The following is a 25,910-nucleotide window of genomic DNA, read 5'->3' on the forward strand; positions in this document are numbered from 1 at the left end:
ACAAGATGTAAGTGAATGCTGTAATACTGCACCAGCTGTTTTATCTGTATCATTTTACACTTAATTATCTGTACACTATAGCTTGAAATATCTTCACCAATAGTGATGACTCTGTATGTACTGTCAAGATTCATTTGATAACCATATGCCTGATAAAGCTGGATGCAGTTGAGAATTTAAGACAAAGTAATTATTGCAAAGTATGATAACATTAAATCATGTTGAAAAAGCTGATTGTAGAGCAATGGGTGCAGAATATGCAAGTAATTTATACCAGATATAAGTGCTTTCTTGTAAACTTTGAGTGGGTTGTCAATTGCTTGAAAATTGAAATCTGTATATAAAGATTCCTTATTAATAAGCTGCATAAAACCAGATAAATTGGAGGCTCTGTTCATTATAGGGATTGCTGACATAATTCAGATATGATCTCTTGAAATCAAGACAATGGTCTTGTGGACAGAGATTCTTGAATTCTTAACTTTGTGTCCTTCATCAAGTATCACATGTTTGAAGAAGTTTTTGATCAGCCAATCAAGTTTTCTGTAAAGCTGCTGAAGCATGTTCCTGAATACACTGGAGGGTTCATCTAGCTGTATGGTAGCATCTGAAGTCTTGTGTCATACAGCTAGATTATTGGGGCTTGAATACATGTGCTGTTACCATGTTGAATATGATGTGATGATAACTGTTATTATGGTCTTTGAATCATTTTTGTCAAGCTTTTTGAATTTGAATTTTAATGTGGTTTTGTTGACAATAAACTTCTTGAGAATGTCATTAGTGATTCCTCTGCTGTTAAGAATACTCTCAAAAAGAATCAGTTGAATGCTATCAGAGAAGAACTGAACAATTTGATCAATCTAATTGGTGACCACTCTGTTCAGACAGATAATCAGAGTTGAATAATATAGTTCAGTTGACTTTTGTTCTTTTGCTTTGAGAATTAAAGTACAGTATTGTGCAGTCTTTTCCAGTCCTGCTTCATTAGTAAGAATTCTATCTTCTACTGATGACAGCTCTTGTATCAATTTTCAAGCAACTCTGATAACTTGCCAAGATTTCAGTATAAGATTTGCAACCATTAGGTTATCAGGGTCCACATTCAAGTCAGAACAAGTAGTAAGATAATCTGGAGCTTCTGCTCCAGTTGTATTGAGCATGTGATTCAGCTTAAAGAGAGTTTTGCTGGTATTCTTAATGAAATCTTCATTGTTGTCATCATTGTCACTCATTTTAAGGTGTTCCAGATGTTTAGTGTTAACTATTAGTCTATTATTAGATCTGTGCTTTTCCACAAATGATATTTTGATATCAACAGCATTTTTGGTAAACTCTTCAAGTAAGACTTTTCTTGTGTCTTTATTCATAGAAGGCAAAGAAATATTGGAGCTAATTCCACAAATAATCTTGTTCATGATTTTGATGGTATTGTTGGTGTTCTTCTCAAAATTGATGTCAACATCTTCATTGGTAGAACCAATTTCAATATTGTCTTGAAACTTTTTACTAATAGCTGTAGTAATAGCAGTCTTGGCTCCTGTCTTTACAGCAGAGTCATCTTGCACATTTAGGTCTGCATACTTTGAAATAATTGCTTTATTGTCTTGCTCACAGTCTTTTTCTTGTTTAAGCTGCTGACTAGTAGATCTTGTCTGTACCACATATTTCAATAGAAGAAGAAGTCTATATATGTTCTCAGGATTATCATCTTTGAATCTCTTCTTGAATTTTGTAATTAATTGCCAAACAGCTCATAATGATGCTACAGTAGAAATGTCATCAGTAGGCTCAAGATTCTTAAGATCATGATTGAGTAAAGAAATTTCTGCCTGTATTATTGAAAGCTTCATTTTCTTCATTGTATTAATATGAATTGAGATGTTGAATCTGTATGCAGGGCCAGTTCTATCAAAGAAATTGTTGTATTTCTTGTGGAATGTAGTTAAAATATAGTTGATTTTACCTGATTGCATTCATTCTTGTAATACACCTGTTGTTGGGAAGTCTAAATATTCTGCAAGCTTTGCTTGATTTTCATGGATTTGGCTACCACCAAGTACATGGACTCTGGAGATTATACTTGAATGAAGATCTTCAGTCTTGGCTGCCTTGCAGGCCTTCAGTATGCTTATTTTCTTTAATGGAGTTGAAGAATTCATTTCTCAAGCTAGGCTAAACTTTATGTTAGAATGATAATCAGTCACTCAATATAGTAGATATTAGGGCATACTAGCTATACAACAAGAATTTCAAGTCAGAAGATGTATTGCATATCTAGATGTACAATACACAATATCACAAAAGAAGTCTTCAAATGGTGCCTAAGTTCAATATCAGCTTGTTGCTCATCAGAAAGAAAGTACTTATAGAGCTTGTTTTGTAAAGAGAATCTTACAGAGAAGTCTGTATATTGCTAATCTCTAGTTAGCAAGCTTATAAGCTCTTTCAAGATTGGAATTCATGGCTGTAGAGAGCTTATCTTTACTGATTTGAAGAGCCAGCAAGCTTGTAGTATAGCTGGTGAGACTGTATAGATTAGTAATTAGAGAGAGAGTTGGAAGAGAGATTATAGCAACAAAAATAAAGTGTAGGTTCTTAATCTAATTAGAAAATCCAAAACAACATGTCTCTGTACTGTATGGCTAGAAAAGTAGCATGAGATCTAATATTCTTACATTTGAAGTAGAAGCTGTGAATCTTCAGCAGTATTTCTAAAATACATGCTATGTCTTATAGCTAGATAACAGCTCAGTAGATCAAGTAGTCAAGCATGGCAACAAGAAAATAATGTAGAATCTCTATATTATATTACAACATCTTAATGCTACATGTGTATTTCAGAATGGCAAGTATAAGAAACTCTATAGTAACTAACTTCAATTCAAAGTCATGCACAATTATAGTGACATTGAGCTTGTTCAAGGTATAGAAAATGTTAAAATCAGTAATAAGACTGGCATTCTTGGTAGCTTGATGCTGGAAATTGTTGAAGTAGACTGGCATGATCATGCCAGCATTATTAATAATGCCACCAAGATGAGATTTAGCTGTCTCTCCCATCTTGATCAAGACCATGGAGGAGATCTCTCCTGGTGGAAACTGCTTTGTTATTGAAGTAGACTGGCACAGTCACACCAGTATTGTTAATAATGCCATTAAGATGAGAGTCAGCTGTCTTCCCCATCTTAATCAAGGCATGGAGAAGATCTCCTCCAGCAGAAACTGCTTTGTTATTGAAGTAGGCTGACATGGTCATGCCAGTATTGTTAATAGTAAAGATGATCTTCTCTGGTGTAAATTGTTTGGTCTCATCTTTGAATTTAAGATAATGGGCTTGCTGCCCTTATCAATAATCTTGAAGAGAAAGTGTTTCATGTTGGCTTGAATCTTAGTATTATTGAATTTATGACTGATGAGATACTTGACATTAAAGTCTGTATTTATAGAGTTTATGGTAACTTGATTCTTTGCAGTATCATTAATTAAATGCTCAGTGTCTGTAAAGACAATAAATAATAAAATAGTGTGATTTTCTTAGTTGTTTGTAATGGTTCTAATATGGCAGAACCTTCATAAATATTAGCTAGATTTTCATGAAAGGTGCAACATTGGTAGAACTTATTAAATACTGTTGTTAAGTGATCAAGCTAGTAATACTCTCTTTTCTGTAGCAGGAGCAGCAGCTGCAGCTGCAGGTTATAACTGTAGCAGCAGTATAGCTAGATATAATGTTGAGAGTTGTAGAAGGCAGAAGAAAAAAGGTATTTATATCTTGTATAGTACTGTCAAGCTAAGCCTAAAATAAACTAGCTTGTAAATATTATTGTAATATTATAATAAAAATACACTGCTCTATAAGTGAGATTAAAGTGAGCATAAAGTGAAGCTAGAGCAAGTATAAAGTAAAGTCTTTATTATTATGCAATAATTTACTAGCAAGCAAACCTTCATATTAAGTAAATTAAAGAGACATTGTGTAAAATATTGAGTGTTGCTTGATTATCTTCAAGAATTCCAGTCTTTCCAGACTGAATCAGTTATCTTGACAGACTCAGAGATTTAAGAACATGCTGATAACCTCAACACTACTAGAATCTCTACTGGTGAATGGAATTTTATTCATAACAACTATAGTGACTGGTTAGCCAATGTGAAGAAAGAGAACATTAAGATGAATAAGCTAGAAATCTTGTCACTTGAAAGTACTATGGCTAGCAATCTTTTATTATAAGAAGATTTGGTTACAAGTGATGTTAACACTGGTGGCAAGAGAGAATGTACAGAATCTACTGTTAAAAGAAGCTCAAACTTTTACATTCTGGTTTCACCAGCCAAGCTTTTCATCATATCCACAATCCATGCCATCACATACAAGACAACAGATTGAAGGGCAGGTGTATCTATTAATATTCAAATTGAATCTGATTCTGAATATTCAGAAGAATACAATTCATTTTATCCATTTTGTAGTAAGATTAATTATAGAACAGCAAGTTTCTTTTTTAGAGCAAAACTCAGTAAGAAAAATATTAATAACTTCTTGAAGAGCTCTTCTCTACACAGTATTACTGTACAACTGAGTTTTCACAATACAGACAAGCTCTTCTCAAAAGTTGCTGAGATCTTACACGGCCATACTGCAAGAAATTGAATTCAGATGAATGTAACAGTTTTCTTGCCAGAATCAGGTTTACACTTTGAGATACACAAACTTTAGTATCAGAAAGTTAAATATGTTATTGAACATCTTCTTGGCTATAAATTATTCTAGAAATATCTGATATATGAACCAGTGCAGCACTTTAATCAGAGTAATAACTGAGTATATACAGAAATGTATACTGGAAATTAATGATGAAATATACAGAAGAATTTTTCTGATGATGTAACTGTAGTACCAGTATTGATTATAACAGATAAAATACAGCTTATTAATTAACATGAAGACTTGAACTCATGGCCTGTATATCTTTCAATTGGAAATTTAAGTAATATGGCAAGGTGGTCTTATAATATGAATGATATAATGCTTGTTGGATTTCTCCCATCACTAAAAAATGTATCATGGGAACTCAAATCTCAAGTGTATCATAAGTCTATAAGAATTATACTGAAGTGTAAGTCTTACTTTAAAGTACTACAGGTCCCAGTCATCACAACATATAATCTAGCTATACAGCTAGATATATGCTAAATCTGTTGGCAAAATTGACTGACAGTTAATTAAGTTAATTAGTACTTTAATACTTGTATAAAACAGGCTTCATGGTCTAATGTACTGATAAGCAAGTTTGAAACTGTTTTTCTATTCTTACCAGAATAATAGCTGACTATAAACAACAAGTATTAATAACTGGAGTTAAAAGTAGTAGACACTGCATCATTTATACTGTTCCATCTAATGTATAAGAGAATCTGATAGAATTCTGGCTAATGAGAACTCATAAATACACACTGGCAATGCTTCAGAAGCAGCAGAATGCAATAGCAACCAGAAGACTTGATGAAATTTCAACAAAAATTAAAGAAATGTGAATTCATGCTGTTCTAAACTTTGTATAGTACCATCTATTGATAAATGTTCACAGTATTATAATGATTGATATTCTGCATCAATTGCTTAAAGAGCTAGTGAATCATTTGATTAACTAGTTAAAGACTTTAATCAAGAATGTCTTCAAAGCAATCTGTCAAGAGAAGAAAGACTCTGATTCCACCATTACTATATCAGATGCTGGAGGTATTGCAAGACTTGACAAGCAGTTTTAACAGATTTCTGTATATTATTTACTAAAGCACTTCAAGAAGTTCAGTATTATAAGTTAATGGACTAGAGTTCAACAGAGAGCAGTTATACAACAGTTGATTATAGCAATTGCTTCAATACTAATAAAGATAAAGCTAGCTGCCATGCTATTTGCTCATGCTGTACTTGATCTGCTTTTCCTCACATGATATCAGTCACATGATGAGAATACATTGAAATATATTAAACATGCACTGTATGAAATTAACAGGCTTAAATAAGCTTTTAGTAACTACTGAATAAATAATAAAGATTCTGCTAAGAGTAAACATTTTAACTTTCTGAAGTTCTATGTACTTGTTTACTACATACAATTCATCTGTAAATTTGGAAGTCTTGATGGATTTGACACTAAGAATTATAAGACATCACACAAACATTTAGTTAAAAAGCTGTTCAGTAGAACTAACAAGCAAGAATTATATCAGAACCAAATAATCAAACACAACATCTGCTGCATGAACATGATGTCAATCAAGAATACAGTGCTTGATGATAAAATCCTGAATCAAAAAGCAGCAAGAGTGGCTGATGAGCTAGAAGTCAAGAACACATGCCTGTCAGAGGCTGTATCTATATGTGACTTGGAGTAGCAGGTGTCTGAACTAAGTTCTAGAAATCTTCTCAAGAATCAACTTACTGCTGCAGATCTAGCTAGTCAATTGGGAAGTCTAGATGATAAATTTCTTGAGGCACTTGCTGTATTTGTTCAGGAAATGTGAAAGTAATTGAATATTATAAAATGTGAAGAAACTTGGGCTTTCAGTAATGAACAAGAATCTCAATCAGACTGAATCAAGATATACTATCTTCAAATTCACCAATCTATCACAACTTGAAAACTAGATGGAAAGAATGGCTCAAACTTAGAAAGATTGGTCAAGAAAATTGTGCATTGCTCACTAGCATGAATGAAAAAAACAAATTTCTGGCAGCAGGACTACATTTAGGTTCAAGTGCATGAACTATTCCAGGCAAGTAGATTCATATTGGATGGCAAGATGGTTGGCCAGCTTGTGGTTGTGATAACAGTTCTTGATTATGAACAGAGAAAATATATAAAAAGTCAAAAGATCAATATGTTATCTGCACAACCTGCAACATACAGTAGTGCATTTATTGACATGTTACAGACCTGTACTGAAATTTCATATAAGATTCATGACATGGTTGAGATGGAATTATCTGCAATACCTCAAAAGTCTCTGTCAAAAAGTCATAATCTTGGTAAACAACAAATCTACTCCATGGAGAATATCATTCATAATATACATGTTATTTCAGCAACAGAAGACAAGTCTTCACACAGAGGCAAAAGACTTTTTTATGTGAACAACTATATTGACTGGAACCAGTATACAAGTCTATATGATCTGGATTTTATGAACACCAGTACAGCACTAGTAAATAAGTTTTCCTTTAAACTTCAACAAGAGATGATGAATAGAAAAGCAAAATCTGATGGAGAATCTGAGAAAGAATTAACTGAGTAATTAAAATATTCAAGAATACTCATCAGCAACTGAAAAGTTTCAGTAAATTGTTGGATACATTCTTTTTACTGCTCTACTTATGTAAGAATTTGCCTGTGAACCCCTTACATGGACAAACAACACCCACAAGAGCCCAGGGCCTCAGCTCACAAGCTGTTGGGAGTACATGTGTCCTCACAAGGCACTAAGTCACATGCTCATGAGCACACATAAAAGATCACCACTGTGTGAACCCCTTGTTGAGAGCCAGTGGCAATCTTGTCTACAAGTCATACATAGTTGCCAATACCAGACCTTTTACCTTGTGTACTCTTTTCCATGTACAATTCCTTCTATAGATTCATTGTCACGCCAATCCACACATATGATCCTCACAACTTAACAATATTGCAATGAATTATTTATGTCAGAGATGAGGTAGAACACCTTCATGATGATTATATAGTCAGTTGGATGGCCATAATATCTAGTTATACAACAGATGTGCATGTTTGTCAGACCCTTGCTGTATAACTAGATATATATCTCAACATGACTTTGAGACTCTGTTGTCTGTACTTTGTAACTACAGAGTTAAATAAAAAGAATACACATACTCAACATAAAACAACACTATACTTATAAAGAAGACAGTAGCTCTTAATAAATAAAAGTACTCTATATATTAGTGAAGATTAAAGCATTTTCTATAGCTGTACAGAATACAGAGTAACTAGTTATCTAACTGGCTAACTAGTTACAGAGTAACTCCATAACTCAGTTAACTAACTTGTTAATTAGTCAGTCATGTGATCCATAACATCTCTCAATCTCTTACAGTGGCTTTACAGGCCCCAGTTCATGTTTTGCATTCTGGAACTTGATGAGTTGCATGATTTTTTTTTGATTATTTATTACATGCAATTTAATTTGAGAATCTGTTATTTACTAAGTGATTTTCTCAAGTAACACTGACAATGGTCCTCAGGAATACATTCTCCAGGCAAAGCCATGCAGCTAGCACCAGATTACTGGAAGTTAAAGATTGAAAAGTGTCAGTAATTAAACATGAACTGAAAATTGACTGTAACACATATTAATTACTATATTACTCTGTTGAACAAGAGATGCACCTACAACAGATATTCAGAAAGAAGCTTAGCACATGGAAGAACAGAAAGAAACTACTTAATGTTATTCAGCAAATAATTGCTTAATATAATTCTATCTTCTATAATTATTCAACTTTTCAAGCACAATGTTGTCTAATAGTAATAGCTCAGAAATGCAACAATAATCAAAAGCACCACTTATTCAGAGAAGAGCTTGTACATCCAAACTCAATTACTTTATCAGACAGTAATTATTCTCAGTCCAACTCTGTTTCTTCTGGTATTAATATTAAAGAGATTGTTGAAGTACACAAACAGATGCAAAAATAACAGTTTCTGAATGCCACTGCAAAGCTTTGATGTGTTATTCTTACTGGACAGAATAATAGCAGTAGTGAGATGAATGATACTTCACTTGAATCAACAAATATAGTTGTCCAATATTTAGAACAGAGAGACACTATAATATATAGTGTGGAGGATCTTGTCAGCAACTGTGAGAGTATATTAAAGAAAAGAACAAGCATGACAGATAACTCAGCTCTGATTTCATGTATCTTCTTTCAACAATTAAGAATACTGCTTCAAAATGAGCTCAGTCTTGACTGGAAAGATACTCAAATTTGATACTTTGAGCTGCTGGACAACAAGCTACTGAAAATCTGTAGAGAGCATTCATTTCAAACAGCTCTCAAACAAATGTATTGCTTAAAATGGCACTGCTTTCAGCTTTTTCTAACTGATTTGAACAGAATTGAAGGATTGCTTTCTAATAAAAATAGTAATTAGATGTATATGTTCACTTCTGATAGAATAACTATTTGACTGACTTTTTGAGTTTGTGTTACAGAGTAGATATACAGGAGTTCTGGCTTTAAAATGGCTTATGATTGGTGATTGTTACCAAAAAGATCACTAGTCTAATTGCTAAATGCTGAACTAGCATTTCAGAAGCTTTAATTCCTCCAATAATTCTTCTTTTTCATTTCAGCATTCTGATACTGAGAATTCTTCTCTACATCAATAATTAATGCAAGATATTTCATAAGTTAATTCTCTTTAACCTGTTGTTCTTCACACATATTATACAGTGAATTGAAAGATGTGTCAAACTTGAATTGTTTTATATTAATGGAATTGAATACTGACTCTCATGTAAGAAATTATATACAATGGCACTCTTGTTACAGAAGCAGAAGTCACCATTATAAATTCAGTTAGACACTACTCAGTACAGAAGTGCACCTGTTACTTCTTAGATAATAAGAAAGAGAATCAAATCAGTAAGTACTGCAAGAGCTTTTCTAAAATTGAATAAATAATTGATGCAAGTAATAGACAGCCAAATACAATACATTAATCAAACAGCCAGCAGGTTCTCTGAAAAGCAGACAGAGTTAGTCAGATTTTGATAATGCATTACAGAGATAATTGCTAATTTAAATGCAATTAATAGGCAGGGGTGCATCATCAATGTCACAGAATAATATGATGCAAGAAGCAATGGACTTGATAAAGAATAATGATATTAATATATTATTTGAGAAAGTAAGTTACAATTACAATGCATCTGCTAGCACTAACAATATCCAACATGGTAGAAGCCATTGCAGATACTTAAAAAACTTTGATGAAATCCTGACACTAGAGTCAGAAGCACTGTAACTCCAGAAAATACAGTAAATATATCTCTCAGTGTCCAGCCACCTGCTTTAAAGTGTGTGATATGGCATGGTGCTAAGTGATGTTGCCTGGTTAGATTACTGAATGCAGCTAATAATGCAGTGCTTTCTATTGCAGAGCAACTCTGGAGAGCACAGCTGTTTTCTGGTTTGAATCTTGACAGAGTACCAGATGATTGACTGATACTGTAGCCTGAATATCTTGCTAACACAAACTAACTTAGTGAAATAATTGAGAGCATCTGGACAAGAGTGGTGCAGATATGGTATGATGGCAGATATAATGTCAGTAGTATATCAAGTACTCTATCTAATAAACCAAACAAGACAGAAGCTAGAAGAGTAAGTCTTATTATCTTTACAAGATACAACAAGTTTCTAACATTATATGTTAGCTTTATAATATTGCAAGTTTTGCATGGGGGCACTTTATGAAAAAGACTTGTGATGTTGTAATGAGGAAACTCTCTGGATTAACAGCTAAAGAGTGAAAAGAGACTGCTGCAGATCTTCTTTTTAAAGATAGTTTTATATATTTCAATCTAGAGAAAAAGGTATACAATGTCTTTCTAAGACATTCATCTGATGAAATCTGCTACTAAGAAGTCTGAAATGACAGAATAGCAAGAGGCACTTTCTGAACTCAATAATATATGTTGCTGTCAGTCAGTTTCTTTATGATAGAAGTATGTACAGCTCTGCCATGAATGAACACACTATGCATCTCTTTGATTCTCTGCCTGCTGGTTGCATCATTTGGGTGTTGACATGTTTGTGCCACACTATCAAGAAGTATGAGACTGGTAGTCATGAATGTATCAGGTTCAAGAATCAAGCTGTGCAGAGTAAGCTGCTTTACAGATGCTGGCTTGATTGATTTGAAAGCTAACTAGTACTGTACTTTAATAGATGTTTTTGAATATCTATAAGCTGTTTGAAATCAACAGACAGAAGAATAACAATCACATACTTGCAAAATTATTCTTGACAAAGCAAGAGCTCATATGGAATGAGATACTCAGAAGAAGAGGAAGCCTGCTGCTGCTGATATTATCAATAAGTATGAGAATGGTTTGAATGATTTGGTGGAGCTAGACTTTATGGAAGATACTGGCAATGGTAATGAGTGTGTATTGCAGTATAGTAATATTGGGACTCTGAATGATAGTACTTTGATTGGTCTGACATGAAGTTAACTCCATTTTGTTGGATTGTACTAACAGATGTGAATCAAAAATGTAGGGACTTGTTGACATTAAGAATATTGACTTGAAGTGTATCCATAATCTTATAAATGAGATGTCTGATGTTGATGGAGATAATGAGAACAACAGAGACAATAGAGCTGACAGAGATAATAGAGATAACAGAGATGATGAAGATAATAAAGATGATGGAAAGAGTAGTTCTCATGTTCTTGAGAATACAGAGTGTGAGAAGGCCAGAAAATAATAATTGATGGGGTAAAGCTTGCTAATCTAGTCATACAGCATGAAATAGTCAGGCTGTACAGCAAGATTAATAGTATTGAAGAGTATATATAAGGTTCTGTGTAATTGTATTTTTCATGTCAGTAGTAGTGAATTATCTGGCTGCATCACTAGATTTATTTTCTACAGTAAAGTTAAGAGCAGCATATTCATTGTCACCTCTGGTATTAGCAGCAGCAGCATGAAATGGAACATTAATGCATTTGGTGATAGTGTTGTTTGTGTTAATTGTAATGATAATCATATGAGCAACACTATCAGTAGAGTGAACAAAAATATTAATAACATCTTTATTGCTGTTATTGACACCAATGTGAAAGAAAGCAGCTTATGTGAATCAATGGAAAATGATAGATCTAGTAGATACAACAGAGTTGTTGAAAATAATGGCATTTACAGAACATGCTAAATTAACAGCAGATGCAGCAAAGGTGCTCATTATATTAGAAGTTGCCTGGGACCATGACAGAGAAAAATACTTACCAGAGTGAGTTCTGTGTCCATCCAGGGTGAGCCCAGGGAAGTGACATAAGCACAGACACCCTGGCTGCCCAGATGCCTGGGGCTAGCCCTGGGTCTGGTAGAGATTTGCTGATGTGTAGGCATTTCTTTAGTATGCAACAGTGCTTTCTCCAATAATAAGACGTGAAATACTGGGTGTATTCTCATCTTTTTGAGTAGCTGGAGTTTGTAATTGACTTTTCTGATCTGTCTCATGATTTTGTATGATCTCAAATTTTTGAAATTGAGTTTTTTGCTAGATCTTTTGATTTTAATATACTGTTAAATTAGAAATACTTTTTTTCCCTCTTTCAAGATTAGTGCCTTCTGGCACCTTTTATTGTAGTAGTGCTTCATCCTCTTGTTCAGGAATTCAATATCTAGTCTTATCTGATTTTGCAGTTCTTGTAGTTGTGTTGCTGTAAGTTCTGCTTCTTGAGCTTTTTGTTGTGCAATTCTTGATTGTCACTCTTGAAGAATTCTGGTGGATTGACTTTGACTTTATCTTTCTTTTCCTGTTGTCTGGTGGATGGGATGGCCATGATCTGGACCTCAAGCTGCTCATTATAGTTTTTCAATTCATGGTTCTGCTCTCCAAGTTTCTCAGTAATCTGTTCAAGCTGCAAGATTCTATTTATAAGATCTTGAGCATTGACAGCTGGTGCTTTGAATGCAGACATAGTTTCTATGTTCTGTTAGATCTTGATATGAGATGGAATCATATCTTTATCTTTTAACATGATACAGAAAGTTCTTTCTTTGTATGTAATCTCTAAGATCTCAGATGTATTCTCTTCTAAGTCAGAGGTAATTAATATGTTATGTATTCACATGACACTCTTGAATCTTTTGGAATCAAAGAGTATTACAGTAAGTAACAACAGATTAAAATAGTGATCAATAGTTCAATGGTGCTTCAGTTAAGCCAGCAGTCTTGCTCTGATAACAAAAAGTTTCCATGCAGGTGTGACAGAGTCAGAGCAAGACTATGAGATCTTCTCAAGAGTAGCAGGATCAGGTACAGTCATACAGTATTACAGAACTTAAGTGGTATAGAAAGTAACCAAGATATGAAAGTATCTGATTTAAAGGTATCTAGTAGATAAGTAAGAAGATTGATCACAATAAACAAGTCCATCAGATCTCTGGTAATAAGCATTCTTATATACATGATGCTTTTCTGGTAATAGTTTCACTAAGCTGTTCTATCCATTTTACCACAATACATTTGCTATGTCCTCTGATCAATTCTATCATGCTCAGTGCAATCAGTCAGCTTATCAGTTCTATTACTGATCACATGATCTTCATCTTAAGGTTCTTCCACAACAGTCTGTGATTCTGCCTTGTTAGGTATCATCTAACCATCCTGTGTGTTCTGTTGTTGTGCCACAGAATTTATAACAAGTTTGCAGATCTGAAAACAGCTCCAGTCTGTAGACTTACAAGCTTATCTTTTTCGTAATTTTACAAGACTCATGCCTTAACAAATTTAATTTTTTGTTAGACTGCATGGTCTTAATATTGCAAAAATTAAGCTACATCTTGTCTTTTATCTGAAAAGTCTTCATAATATGCTTCTGATTATAGTACTTCTTCTGATAGACTTGTGTCTTCACAAGCAATTTCTTGATCTTCTTACAGAGCAATCTCATTGTCTCTATCTGATTCTTTAAATTCTTGCATATATAGCTATACTCCTCAGAGTCCAACAGATCTATTCACAGATTTAGTTTATATATCAGCTGAAAAGATAATTTTTGTATGAAGATCTGTCATGTATTTGTAAGCTATAAGCTTGTATGTTCTTGCTGTAGTAAAATGTTCTGTAAGAGATAGATTATGATGATATCTGATCAGCTCTATTTACAAGGTCTTATTCTGAGGAATGTATATGTGATCATCTCTATAGAGAATGCTCTTCTTCTCTTTTCATGTTATGAATTTCTTCATGCCTGTGTTAATATCTTTGCAGATCTCAGCTGCATAGTTGTCACTTTGCAGTAGATTTGGCAATGATGTCAACAGGTTGAAGCTGCTCTTCTTATAAGAATTCTTTTTGTGAACCAGGTCTTTGATCTTCTGAACCTGTATTGTGATCTTCTTTACTTTACACATATCTTTCAAGACAATCTTCACAAGTAGTTTCTTGGTTGCAATCTGAAGCTTTGTAAAGATGAGTTGTGTATTCTTATCTTCTCTCTTCTCTCTCTAGTTAGAAGAAACTTGAGCTGTTAGTTCCAACTTTTCTGTAATCTCTTGCTTCTTTATGAGCATTACTCTTAGTTGATTTGCAGTCCTGCAACTCTCTGTATCATCTAGACCAGTCTTCTTGGCATAATCAGATCTTTGTGAAAGTTCATCTGCTGGATTTTTGGTTCCTTTCATATGGTTAACTGTAAACCAAAAGGCTGTCAGCCTTTATGTCCAGTGGATCTGTCTTTGTGAGAGATCTTGAGCAGTCTAGAAATAGTGCAAGATATCATGATTTGTAAGAACTTGAACTGGTGTTTGCAAGCCTTCCAACCAGCAGTACTGATATCTAAATAACTTTACAATTGTGAGCAGTTCTTGATTATAAATGCTATAATTCATCTTCACAGGTTGCATCTTCTGCAAATAAAACTCAACTGGAATCCAAATATCATCCTTTGTCAGCTATAATAGAATATCATATACTGCAAAGCCAGATGCATCTGTTTCCAATCTGGTCTTCTGTTCCATATCAAAATGGTGAAGCATAACAGCTTCCACAAACACTCTTTTCAGATTTATAAAGGCTTTGCAGCTCTTCTTAGTTATGAAACTATTAGTTTCTCTTTTTATCTCTCTTCATATACATCTGCTTAGCTTTGCTTCTTCTTTCTTTAGAAGAGCAGTCAGACTGCAGACTATTGTAGAGAATCTTGAGATGAAGTGCCTGTAAAAGTTCACAAATTCTAAGAAGATCTGAATTTCTTTCTTACTGGTTAGCTCTAGCTAGTCAAGAATAGTGTCCATGTGGCTCTTCTTCATAAGAACACCCTCTGGTGTTATATATACTCAAGATAGTCAATCTTGCAAGCATTGAACTTGCACTTTACCAGCTTGCAATAAAGATCTGCATTCTTGAGTATCTTAAGTACTAATTTTACATGCTTCTCATAATCTTTCTTGTGAGCTGAGTACACAACCACATTATCAAGATAGGCCACTGTAAACACATTCAGATATTTGCTAAGTGTCTTCATGATATATGATTAGAAGGCTGCTGGTGCATTTGTAAGTTCAAAAAGCACTATTAAGTACTTAAATAATCTCTGTAAAGTCTGAAAAGCAGTCTTTTGCTCATTCTCTTTATGAATTCTCAATCTATAATAGATATTCTTGATATTTAACTAAGTGAATATTACAGCTTCTGCAAGCTTATACAATATATCTTCAATCAGTAGTAAAAAATATCTATTCTTAACTGTTTTTGAATTCAGATTATGATAGTCCACACTTATTCTTAGTCTGCTATTCTTCTTGAATGTGAACAGAATGGGTGCTTCTGTAGATGACTTGAAAGACTGGATGAACTTATAGATTAGAGTACTGCTCAGATATTTGTGAAGAGTCTCTTGTTTAGCTTGTGAAAGTCTGTATGTTCTTTCAAATTCTGACTGCTTTCCTGGCTCAAGATCTATAGCTAAATCATCTTTATAGTGTAGTGGCAGCTTTCAAGCTCTCTTGTTACTAAATACTTTCACAAGTTTGCAGTAGACTTCCAGTATCTGAAGATCTAGATCTGCTGTCACCACCTGTTCTGATTCATAAAGAGTTATCATATAGATGGGCTTTTCTCTCTTCACTAGCTCTGAGAGATTAACTGGTTTAATCTTTATAAATAAGTTGTGACACACAGTTTGAAACTCTAGTCTTAGTTCTCTGAAACATATCTTGAGATTGTGTTACTGCAGCTAGCTCAAACTCAGTAGCATCTTATCTTTTATATTTGTGACCATCACTTGTTCATGAAATAACTGCCAGTTTCTCTGAGAGTTACAGACTTTAATAAATATATTTGCAATTTCTTCTGTAAGAATAATATTCTCATAATTTATAGTAGTTTCAATCTTTATAGGCATCTTGTGCACCTCTAGCACTAGCTTTATAGCCAATTGTGAACTAATTACTAGAGATTGACAATCAGAGTCTATTAATGCTGACCAGATGATACTTCTGTCAGTTGAGCTTTGTATATCTAGAACAATAGAGAGGAGAGCAAGAAGACTTTTCTTTAATAACTTCATTATATTGATTCTATCTACTTACAGCTTCTTAATTTCCTATTTGCTACTCTTCTTCTTGAGACAGTCTTTTGTAAGATATCTCTTTTGGCCATACTCAAAGCACTTTTCTTCTTTTTTTAAAGCTTTGCAATTCTTGATAAGATCTTTCTCCATCTTCTAAGCAGGTCTCTGAGATTGACTTCTCTTATCTATTTATAGTCTTGAGTTATTAGTCTTCATACCTCTGCAAGCACTTTCAACTGAATTGATAGACTTTGTATGCAAGACATTCTTTTCAAGAGCTGCTGTCACACTTGATCAGAGTCAGGTAGTCAGTGCTACTATCTCATTAATATCATCTGGTATTTCCAGCTGTTCATTCAGTTTAGCTTGCATGAGCTCATTCAAGTTCTCTATGTATAGGTTCTTCTTCATTTTTTCTGTCACAAGCCCTAGAAATTATTAACAGTAGGCTTGGTCAGTTTCATCCAAACTCTTGCAAAGATTAAAGATTACTCATCAAGAGTTTTGTATGCAGTTTGCTGGGTCTTCTAGTCTTGTGTGTAGAAATTTCTTGAGGCCATTCCAGTTATTCTTCAATGAGTTATTTTCATGGTAAATCTTCCAGAGATTTTTTTAATGTAATCAAGTTCTGTAAGAGTATACACAAGAGTTTCCTTATTATTTAATTTGCTTGTGTTGTGAGTGGATTCAATACTGGAGATGAACTGCTGATATTTTGTGTAGAAGCCAGTCTGATAGAGCTTTATATATTATGATGGTCTCAAGACTGACAGATGCTTTGCAGATATTGAGTTAAAGATAGTTATATCAAGAGATTCACTTTATGAGTTCTTTTAGATGGCCTGGAGAGTATTCAATCTTTCTTGCCATTTTATCATTCTCTTTAGTAGTTTGGTTTTCTCATAAAGTTGTTGGATTTTATCTCTTGATGCTAAGATAGATTCTCTCTCTGAGATTGCAATGCTAGTTTTGATTTCATCAATAGTTAAAAGAGCTGAGATGGTTTCAAGATTTGTCATCTTCTTACAAACTTGAATTTATTCTTCAGATAGATTTTCTGCTAGTGTTTCAGATTTGTGAGTTTCAGAAGGTTGGCTTCTTCATGTTAATATCATTGTCACACATCATCAAGAAAGAGTGGCAAAATATGAGAATCATACATGTGAATTGATGTAATAATGAATCTATAAAAGAAATTGTATATAGAAAAAAGTATTATACATGTGAATCAGTGTAACAATAAATTTATAAGAGGAATTGTATGTAAAAAAGAGTACACAAGATAAAAGATCTGGTATTGGCAACTATGTATAACTTGTAGACAAGATTGCCACTGGCTTTCAACAAGAGATTTGTGCAGTGGCAGCCTTTTATGTGTGCTTGTAAGCACATGACTTAGTGTCTTACAAGAACACATGTACTCTTAACAGCTTACAAGCTAAAGCTCTGAACTCTTACAGATGTTGTTTGTCTGTATAAGAGGTTTGTAGACAAATTCTTACAGATTTCTCTCTCTTGTAAGTCTTGATCTCTCAAGGCAGCTGTCTCATTAAAAACCTTCATGAGTAGAAAATAAAAAATCTCTTGAGAAAAATAAAAATTTTCTTATAAGAAAAAGAGTACAGCCTCACTAGAGATGTGATATCAACACAACTTTAGTAATATAACACAACATAATAACACAACAGAGCTCAATAACATAATAATATGTAGAGAATCTCTATTGTTCTCACTAGCTCTGTATCACTATTAGATAATAAGCACTAGCTTAAGAGAGAGCTTTCTCTTGCTTTCTCTTTCTTTTTCTCTTTCTTTTTCTTTCTTCTCTAGTCTATATCATTATTATTCAGGTAAGTGAACCCTTCAAGCACTACTTCATATAGAAGACAGACTTGCAAGAGATCTCTGATATTTGAAAGAAAACAATGACTATATCTTGATGCTCTGCCTGTCTGGCTGTAAGGCCACAAGTTGATGAGTTCACCTCTGTTTGTGCCTTTGCTTCACATGGTCATAAGATTTTGCCTTTGTGTAAGGTGTAGTTTGTAGAAAGGCTGATGCTTGGTAGAAGTTTCTGTAGATTTGCAGTCTCCTCTCTCTTTCTCTCACAAGTCATTACTGCTCTTCTCTCTCAGAAGGACCTTCACCTCCCTCTTCTTTAAAGAAGAGTTGTCTGGACCTTTGGTAAGTAGTTTTTAGTAGTTAAGATATGCTTATAACTGACAGTTCTAGAATGTTGTTGCTCTCTCTCTTTCTTCTCCATCAGTTACTGTCTTTCTCCTGCCAGCTCAAGCTGTAAGTGCCTTCTTGTAAGCTGACATTTGGTTTGTATGCTGATGAAGTTAGAGTTCTGCTGCTCTGTCTCTTCTCTCTGTAGTTATTGTGCTGGCCCTGACTAGAAATGTGAGTATCTTCTATCATATTTCAGTTTGTGGCTAATCTTCTCTAGATTGTTGTTGCTATTTCTTCTGCTCCAGCAGGGTTTGTGAATGCTGTAATTCTGCAGAGTGTCTGGAATTGTCCAGCATCTCTCTCACAAGATTAACAATAATGGTTCCAGATTATCTTCATTTAATTGTCACCAGCTACTACTTTTGCTAGTGCTTTGTAAGCTAATTCAGTGGTTCTTCCAGATTTTCTATCTCATACTGGAGTGCAAGCTTTGTCTGTCTGTAAAAGAGCATGATGTTGCAAGTCTATTTAAAGACCTGTACTTATTACTGGTTTGAACAATTCAAATCAGTTAACTGTGTGTGCTCAGCTTCACAAGAGTATTCTCATGACTCAAGCTAGAGTTCAGCCATCATCTGAACAGGAGTGCTCTACCTGCAAGAGAGCTCAGCAAGACTATAGTAATATAGTCTTCACAGAGTGTATCTCTGCAAACATGGGTCAAAAGTGTAACAACTGCCTATACTATAGGCATCTTGCTTGCTCTTTCCAGCAGTAAGATTATAGATGATTGTTACAAGTCTTTACAGAAGAAGCTAGAGGCTCTAGTTATATAGTCTTTTAGTTTAGTTTTTTTTGAAATCAATTCAATTTAGTCAGACTATATCTTCTCTCTCTCTAAACTATTTTCTAGTTTCACTACCTCCATTCATCTCTTTCACAAACCAGGCTTGTCCAGGTTTCTACTATGGAATTGTTGGAGTAGCTTTCTCAGTGGACAGATATTGCTTGTCAGAACTCATGTCTTGTCCTTCTCATTATTATAATCTTTCTAATATACTCTGTATTACAGCTTGTGATTCTTTCTCTTTAAGTTAATTATCTTGCAGACCTGATACTTCTTTTTATTTTTGTCTGTCTCACAAACTTCATGATGAGATGAGCTATTAATTTCTTTACAGATCTTGTGCTTGCAGAGCAGAAATACATGAAAAATATCATGAGTTTACAGATCTGGAGGCAGCTTCAGTCTGTAGACTTATGAGCCTATCTTCTCTATAATTCTACAAGACTCATGCCTCAACAAATTCAATTTTTTGCTAGGCTGTGTAGTCTTGATATTATGAAGATCAAGTCATATCTTATCTTTTATCTGGAAAGTCTTTATGATATGCTTCTGGTTATAGTACTTCTTCTGGTAGACTTGTGCCTTTGTGAGCAATTTCTTGATCTTCTTACAAAGTAATCTCATTGCCTCTGTCTGATTCTTTGAATTCTTGCACACATAGTCATACTTCTCAGAGTCCAACAGATTCATTCACAGATTCAATCTATATATTAGCTGAAAAGATGATTTCTGTGTGAAGGCCTGCTGTAAGTTATTGTACACAAACTCCACTATTGGCAATCACATCATCCAGTTATCTTGATCATAACTGATATCACAGGTACTGCTCTAGCACACTATTCAGTCTCTCAGTTTGACTATTAGTTTGTGGATGGAACACCATACTTATTGCTCTCACAATCTTCAAGATATGAGTCAAATTACTTCAAAATTCACTCATAAACAGAGATTCTTGATCTGTTACTATGCTTGTGGGTAATTTATGTAATCTTAATATCTCACAAACAAAGAGATGAGCCAATTTCTCTGATGTCAGCTTCTTTATTGTAGGGATAAAGTGAGCCATCTTTACAAGCTAGTTCACTACAATCAGAATACAGTCAAACTGCACCTTCTCAAAATTCAGGCTTGCAGGGAGATCTGTAATAATATTCATGCTAATAGATTCTCAAGAGCAATTCAGAATTAGTAAGAGTGATAGTTCTTCTTGAGATTTCCTACAAACTCTTCTTGAGCTCTAACAAACTCTACAGACTTCATAACACTTCTTTACCAGTTCTCTTATTCTTGGCTAAAAGTATTTGCAAGCTATAAGCTCATACATTCTTGCTGTAGTAAAATGCCCTACAAGAGATAGATTATGATGATATCTGATTAGCTCTATTCACAAGACCTTATTCTGAGAGATGTACATGCAATTATTTCTATAGAGAATGTCTTTCTTCTCTTTCCACATCACAAATTTCTTCATGTCTATCTTAATATCTTTATGGACCTCAGCGGCATAGTTATTACTTTGCAGTAGGTTTAGCAATGATGCTAACAGATTGAAGCTGCTCTTCTTATAAGAATTCTCCTCACAAATCAGGCCTTTGACCTTCTGAACTTGCATTGCAATCTTCTTCACTTTGCACATGTCTTCTAAGACAATCTTTGTGAGTAGTTTCTTGATCATAACTTAAAGCTTTGCAGAGATGAGTTGTACATTCTTATCTTCTTTCTTCTCTCTCTGATTAAGAAAAACTTGAGCTGTTAGTTCCAACTTTTTTGTAGTCTCTTGCTTCTTTGTGAGCATCACTCTTAGTTGGTTTACAGTCTTACAATCCTTCATATTATCTAGACCAGTCTTCTTGATATAATCAGATTTTCACAAGAATCCATCTGCCAGATTCTTGGTTTTTTTACATGATTAATCATAAATTAAAAGACTATCAGTCTTTATGTTCAGCAGATCTATCTTCACAAAAGATCTTGAGCAGTCTGAAAATAGTGCAAGCTATTATAATCTGTAAGAACTTGAACTGGTGTTTGCAAGCCTTCCAACCAGCAGCATTAATATCTAAATAACTCCACAATCACAAGCAATTCTTGATCATAAATGCCATAATTCATCTTTACAGGTTGTATCTTCCACAAATAAAACTCAACTGGAATCCAAATATCATCCTTTGTCAGCTATAATAGAATATCATATACTGCAAAGCCAGATGCATCTGTTTCCAATCTGGTCTTCTGTTCCATATCAAAATGGTGAAGCATAACAGCTTCCACAAACACTCTTTTCAGATTTATAAAGGCTTTGCAGCTCTTCTTAGTTATGAAACTATTAGTCTCTCTTCTTATCTCTCTTCATATACACCTGCTTAGCTTTGCTTCTTCTCTCTTTAGAAGAGCAGTCAGGCCACAGACTATCTTAGAGAATCTTGAAATGAAGTATCTGTAAAAGTTCACAAATTCTAAGAAGATCTGAATCTCTTTCTTACTAGTTGGCTCTGGCCAGTCAAGAATAGTATTCATGTGGCTCTTCTTCATAAGAACACTCTCTGATATTATGATATACCCAAGATAATCAATCTTGCAAGCATTAAACTTGCACTTTACCAGCTTGCAATAAAGGCCTGCATTCTTGAGTATCTTAAGTATCAATTTCACATGCTTCTTATGATCTTTCTCATGAGCTGAGTACATGACCATATTATCAAGATAGATTACCACAAACACATCCAGATATTCACTAAGTGCCTTTGTGATATATAATTAGAAGGCTGCCAGTGCATTCATAAATTTAAAGAGCACTATCAAGTACTCAAATAGTTTCTGTAGAGTTCAAAATGCAGTCTTTCACTTATCTTCTTTATGAATTCTCAATCTATAGTAGACATTCTTGATATTTAACTGAGTGAATATTGCAGCTTCTGTAAGCTTATACAATATATCTTCAATTAGTAATAGAGAATATCTATTCTTGATCATTTTTGAATTCAGATTGTAATAGTTCACACACATTCTTAGTTCATCATTCTTCTTAAATGTGAACAGAATGAGTGCTTCTGCAGATAACTTGAAAGAGCAGATGAATTTATAGATTATAGTACTGCTTAGATATTTATAAAAAGCCTCTTGTTCAGCTTGCAAAAGTCTGTATGTTCTTTCAAATTCTGGCTGCTTTTCTGACTCAAGATCTATAGTCAAATCATCTTTGTAGTGTAGTGGCAGCTCTCAAGCTCTCTTGTTACTAAACACTTCCATAAGTTTACAGTAGACTTTCAGTATCTGGAGATCTAGATCTGCTGTCATCACCTGTTCTGATTTGCAGAGAATTATTATATAGATGAGCTTCTCTCTCTCTACTAGCTTTAAGAGATTAACTAGTTTAATCTTTGCAAGCAGATTATACTATACAGTTTGAAACTCTAGTTTTAGTTCTCTGAAACATATCTTGAAATTGTGTCACTGCAGCCAGCTCAAACTCACTAGTATCTTATCTTTTATATTTGTGATCATCACTTGTTCATGGAATAACTGCCAGTTTCTCTGAGAGTTACAGACTTCAAAAAATATATTTGTAATCTCTTTTGCAAGAGTAACATTCTTATAATTTATAGTAGTTTCAATCTCTATAGACATCTTGTGCATCTCTAGTGCTAGCTTTGCAGCCAATCACAAACTAATTACTAGAGATTGACAATCAGAATCTATTAGTGCTAATCAGATGATACTTCTATCAGTTGGGCTTCATGTATCTAGAATAATAGGAGAGAGAGTAAGAAAACTTTTCTTAAACAACTTTATTATATTAATTCTATCTACTTGTGGCCTCTTAATTTTCTATTTGCTACTCTTTTTCTTGAGACAGTCTTTTGTAAGATGCTTCTTTTAGCTACACTTAAAACACTTCTCTTCTTTTCTTAAAGCTTTATGATTCTTGATAAGGTCTTTTCTTATCTTCTGAGCAGATCTCTGAAGTTGACTTCTCTTATCTGTTTGTGATCTTGAGTTATCAGTCTTTATATCTTTATAACCACTTCTAACTAAATTAGTAGACTTCACATGTGAGGTATTCTTTTCAAGAGCTGCTGTTACACTTGATCAGAGTCAGATAGTCAGTGCTACTATCTTATTAATATTATCTGGTATTTCCAGCTATTCATTCAGTTTAGCTTGCATGAGCTTATTCAAGTTTTCTATATATAGATTCTTCTTTATTTTCTTAAAGCTTTCAAATTCTTCACCAATTTCTGTTATAAGCTCTAGAAATTATTGATAATAGGCTTGGTCAGTTTCATTTAAACTCTTGTAAAGATTGAAGATTACTTGTCAAGAGTTTTGTATATAGTTTACTGAATCTTCTAGTCTCACATATAGAAATTTCTTGAGATTATTCCAGTTATTCTTTAATAGATTGTTTTTGCAGTAAATCTTCCAGAGATCTTTTTTAATATAATCAAGTCCTGTAAGAGTGTATGCAAGAGTTTTCTCATTATTTAATTTGCTTATATTACAAGTAAATTCAATACTGAAGATAAATTGCTAATATTTTATATAGAAGTCAGTCTGATAGAGCTTTATATATTATGGTGATCTCAAGACTAATAAATGCTTCACAGGTGTTAGATTGAAGATAATCATATCAAGAGATTTACTTTATAAGTGCTTTTAAGTAATCTGGAGAGTATTCAACTTTTCTTGTTATTTTATCATTCTCTTTAGTAGTTTGATTTTCTTGCAAAGTCATTAAATTTCATCTCTTGATGCTAAGATAGACTCTCTCTCTAAGATTATAATACTAGTTTTGATTTTATTCATGATTAAGAGAGCTGAGATGATTTCAAAGTTTGTTATCTTCTCACAAACTTGGGTTTGTTCTTTGAGTAGATTTTCTGCTGGTGTTTCAGATTCACAAGCTTCAGAAAGTTGGCTTCTTTGTGTTGATATCATTACTGGGTGTCATTAAAGAAGAGTAGCAAAATGTGAGAATTATATATGTGGATCAGCATGACAATAAATCTATAGAAGAAATTGTATGTAGAAAAAAGTATATAAGATAAAAGATCTGGTATTGACAACTATATATGACTTGTAGACAAGATTGCCACTGGCTTTCAACAAGAGATTCATGCAGTGGCAGTCTTTTATATGTGCTTGTGAGCATGTGACTTAGTGCCTCACAAGGACACATGTACTTCCAACAGCTTGCAAGCTGAGGCCCTGGACTCTCACAGGTGTTGTTCATTTGTGTAAGGGGTTCGCGGGCAAATTCTTACAGTCAACCATAGCTTCTCTGAGCCCTGTGGAATGAGGACACCTTGGTGGTTATGGTAGGAAGCATCTCTATACAGAGAATAATGCTCATGAAAATTTGAAACAAAGAAGGCAGTTAGGCAATAGTTTGAACTCTGAATCAGCCACTATTCCCATCCTGAATGGTGTTCTAGGTGGCTCAGTTAGTGAGTCGCATTCTGATGATGATCAACGTTTAAACACTGATTTTGAGGGTAAGGGAAAGTAATCTCTATGATAAACTCCGCCAATGCGTACATTGCAAAGCTAATATAAACCCAGGGACACTGTTTCAAAACCTCAATGACATCCTGTTTGCATATCCACCAGTTTCGCCGCAGAATAGGCAGATACTCAACGAATACCCTATGTCTGCTGATATCCCACCTTTATTCCCCGAACTTCCAGATTTGTTCTCGGAGTCAAGGCAATGCACTCCAATAGAACCACAATAGTACTCCTCCACCTTTTCCGCTCCAGGACTGCTGCAGATCCCCTCTGAAATGTAATGCTTCGCCGGCTTTGAGTTCGAACTTTCGACGCTCTTTTCCGAGAGCGGGTAACCCGTTGGAGTAAGATAAATTCTCTAGGGCTAGAATGCTATATATCCAATCCGTTCTCAATGATTTTTGCTGTCTCTCCGCCCCAAGCTTGTTGCAAACGCAGAGTTCGGAACCTCGGAATCGTTTCAAAATCTCGGATTCTTGCACCTGAAGCAGTCTTGCCAGCTCCGACCTTTCTGGTACCTTTATTCACATTAGTATTAGCGGTAATGCGGTTAGGAAAGTCGTACCTTTAGGAAGGTGTTAGATGCAGCTCTACTGCTTTTGTTATGTTCTAGAAACTGAAGTGGCTCTTGTGAAGGCGTTGCACTTTCATAAGCCACCAAAGCATCCCTTCTTGCTACCGCCGCAACGTCTTCAGAGATTCCCGATTGAATAGCGTACGGTGCGGAGTTTGGCTCCATTTTCAATGACTTCCTCGAACACGTCTTTTTTCCTTTTGATCCGGTTGATTTACCCTTTATAATTATATGTTTTCACTTTCACGTATGCCCCGCGCTTGGTTATTGAGGGGTTTTCTCATGTCACGTGGGGAAATATAGCCATGAGTTTAAACCCAAATCTTAACCTTTTTTGCCCCGCACACAAAGTTAGTAGTTAGTTAAAAGGTATTCACTCTCTGGCAGAAAACATTTTAACCCCCCGATTCAAACCACCACAGGAGAATTACCAGACCAAAGAAGATGCATGACTACCCTTCAAACA

At 34.3% G+C, this 25,910-nt stretch overlaps 5 protein-coding genes across 5 annotated transcripts; 3 read left to right on the forward strand and 2 right to left on the reverse strand.

Moving 5' to 3' along the window:
• Positions 1-1,034: 1,034 nt before the first annotated feature.
• On the reverse strand, positions 1,035-1,853 carry CIMG_12940 (uncharacterized protein; the record flags this gene model as incomplete). Its single annotated transcript, XM_001240223.2, has 2 exons — positions 1,035-1,655; positions 1,770-1,853. The coding sequence occupies 2 exons, from the start codon at positions 1,851-1,853 to the stop codon at positions 1,035-1,037; spliced, it is 705 nt and encodes a 234-aa protein (XP_001240224.2).
• A 4,957-nt stretch (positions 1,854-6,810) lies between these two features.
• On the forward strand, positions 6,811-7,302 carry CIMG_12941 (uncharacterized protein; the record flags this gene model as incomplete). The annotated part of the gene is made up of 1 exon (XM_001240221.1): positions 6,811-7,302. The coding sequence occupies one exon, from the start codon at positions 6,811-6,813 to the stop codon at positions 7,300-7,302; it is 492 nt and encodes a 163-aa protein (XP_001240222.1).
• A 2,222-nt stretch (positions 7,303-9,524) lies between these two features.
• On the forward strand, positions 9,525-10,566 carry CIMG_12942 (uncharacterized protein; the record flags this gene model as incomplete). Its single annotated transcript, XM_001240220.2, has 7 exons — positions 9,525-9,548; positions 9,653-9,676; positions 9,732-9,789; positions 9,850-9,941; positions 10,042-10,112; positions 10,300-10,417; positions 10,471-10,566. 7 exons carry the CDS (start codon positions 9,525-9,527, stop codon positions 10,564-10,566), a joined length of 483 nt encoding a protein of 160 aa, XP_001240221.2.
• Positions 10,567-10,884: 318 nt separating this feature from the next.
• On the forward strand, positions 10,885-12,056 carry CIMG_12943 (uncharacterized protein; the record flags this gene model as incomplete). The annotated part of the gene is made up of 6 exons (XM_001240219.2): positions 10,885-10,920; positions 10,985-11,146; positions 11,318-11,507; positions 11,558-11,609; positions 11,695-11,771; positions 11,983-12,056. The coding sequence occupies 6 exons, from the start codon at positions 10,885-10,887 to the stop codon at positions 12,054-12,056; spliced, it is 591 nt and encodes a 196-aa protein (XP_001240220.2).
• A 12,818-nt stretch (positions 12,057-24,874) lies between these two features.
• On the reverse strand, positions 24,875-25,676 carry CIMG_09832 (uncharacterized protein). Its single transcript, XM_001240210.2, has 2 exons — positions 25,436-25,676; positions 24,875-25,388 (listed from the first exon to the last, which is right to left on the reverse strand). Exons 1-2 carry the CDS (start codon positions 25,607-25,609, stop codon positions 25,065-25,067), a joined length of 498 nt encoding a protein of 165 aa, XP_001240211.2. The 5' UTR covers positions 25,610-25,676; the 3' UTR covers positions 24,875-25,064.
• Between the last annotated feature and the right edge of the window lie 234 nt (positions 25,677-25,910).

The sequence above is a fragment of the Coccidioides immitis genome (genome assembly GCF_000149335.2).
Source record: "Coccidioides immitis RS genomic scaffold supercont3.2, whole genome shotgun sequence".
NCBI classification, from domain to species: domain Eukaryota; kingdom Fungi; phylum Ascomycota; class Eurotiomycetes; order Onygenales; family Onygenaceae; genus Coccidioides; species Coccidioides immitis.